The sequence below is a fragment of the Trichechus manatus genome, unplaced genomic scaffold, assembly GCF_000243295.1.
Source record: "Trichechus manatus latirostris isolate Lorelei unplaced genomic scaffold, TriManLat1.0 scaffold00004, whole genome shotgun sequence".
In the NCBI taxonomy this organism is placed as follows: Eukaryota; Metazoa; Chordata; class Mammalia; order Sirenia; family Trichechidae; genus Trichechus; species Trichechus manatus.
The window spans coordinates 25,707,295-25,708,396 of NW_004443940.1; the positions used below are offsets into that span (position 1 = coordinate 25,707,295).

General features: G+C 42.6%; 1 protein-coding gene across 1 annotated transcript in view; it reads right to left on the reverse strand.

The window, feature by feature from the left end:
- The window catches only part of ECRG4 (ECRG4 augurin precursor), a 14,543-nt gene that overhangs the window by 6,148 nt on the left and 7,293 nt on the right, over nt 1-1,102 (reverse strand). The window contains exon 2 of the mRNA XM_023731920.1: nt 450-497. Coding sequence (XP_023587688.1) covers nt 450-497 — 48 coding nt within the window. The remainder of the gene's footprint in view (nt 1-449; nt 498-1,102) is intronic.

The window sequence follows — 1,102 nt, forward strand, 5'->3', positions numbered from 1 at the left end:
TTCATTTAACGCCGTGACACTGTTTCTTTTTAGTTTCCACTCCACAGGCAGCTTTCAGAAAAACAATCTTCAAACATTCACTGGCAATAATATTTATCTAATAAAATACTACACCATGTACCCACAGAATAAGCCCTTGTGATCTGCTAACCTTTTACGGAGTAAACACATTCAATTTTCCAAATACAAGACTCCAGTGAGCCCATTCAACATGGCCATTTCATTTCAATCCAGTTAAGAATGCAACCTTTATCCAAACCAAAAAACCAAACCCATCGCCATCGAGTCCATTCGGACTCATAGCAACCCTATACGACAGAGTAGAACTGCCCCATGGGATTTCCAAGGAGTAGTTGGTGGATTCGAACTGCTGACCTTTTGGTTAGCAGCTCAGCTCTTAACCACTGTGCCACCAGGATTCCAACCTTTATCCATTGGGGTATATTTACCTTCCCGTTTTTGAAGCATCAGCTTGCGTTTATTTCCACTTATGCCACCTAAAGGAATGAAAATAGAAATCAGTTTCAGAGTGGCTCTGAAGCCTTTAATTTCTCAAATGCAAAAATCAAAGTTGGAAGAAAGAACTGCATGCCCCCACCCTTCAGTTGGCAATTTGTCAATCCAGCAAAATGTGGATCATGTTAAAAGATTGGTTTCTCTTGGCAGCCCCCATCCTGTGTAATGGCCCCAGAGATGAGGTCACAATTGACACAGGAATCCTTTCCCATCATTCTTCCCTCATCCCCATATTCATACCCCCTGGAAAGCTATCATTTCTACACTGGCCTTGCCCCTTTCCTTCTAGCCAAGGCAACAATGTATCACTAAGTCATCAGTAGAGTCACAGTCTCTATTTAACGCACAATATTTAATGCTTGCCCCATTACCCATCATGCAGAGAAAACAAATCTCAGACTGCCAGTGGCTCATACTGGTGATCATGACCATGGGGCACCAAGGGCACTATAATCTGAGCTATTCCCGGCACTATAATCTGAGCTATTCCCAAGGAAAAGTGACACTGTCCTTTTAGCCCTTATGTAGTATTAAGAGGCTTACCCATCTGTCCTGTGTACCTCTGAGCCAACTTTCACTTTTCATG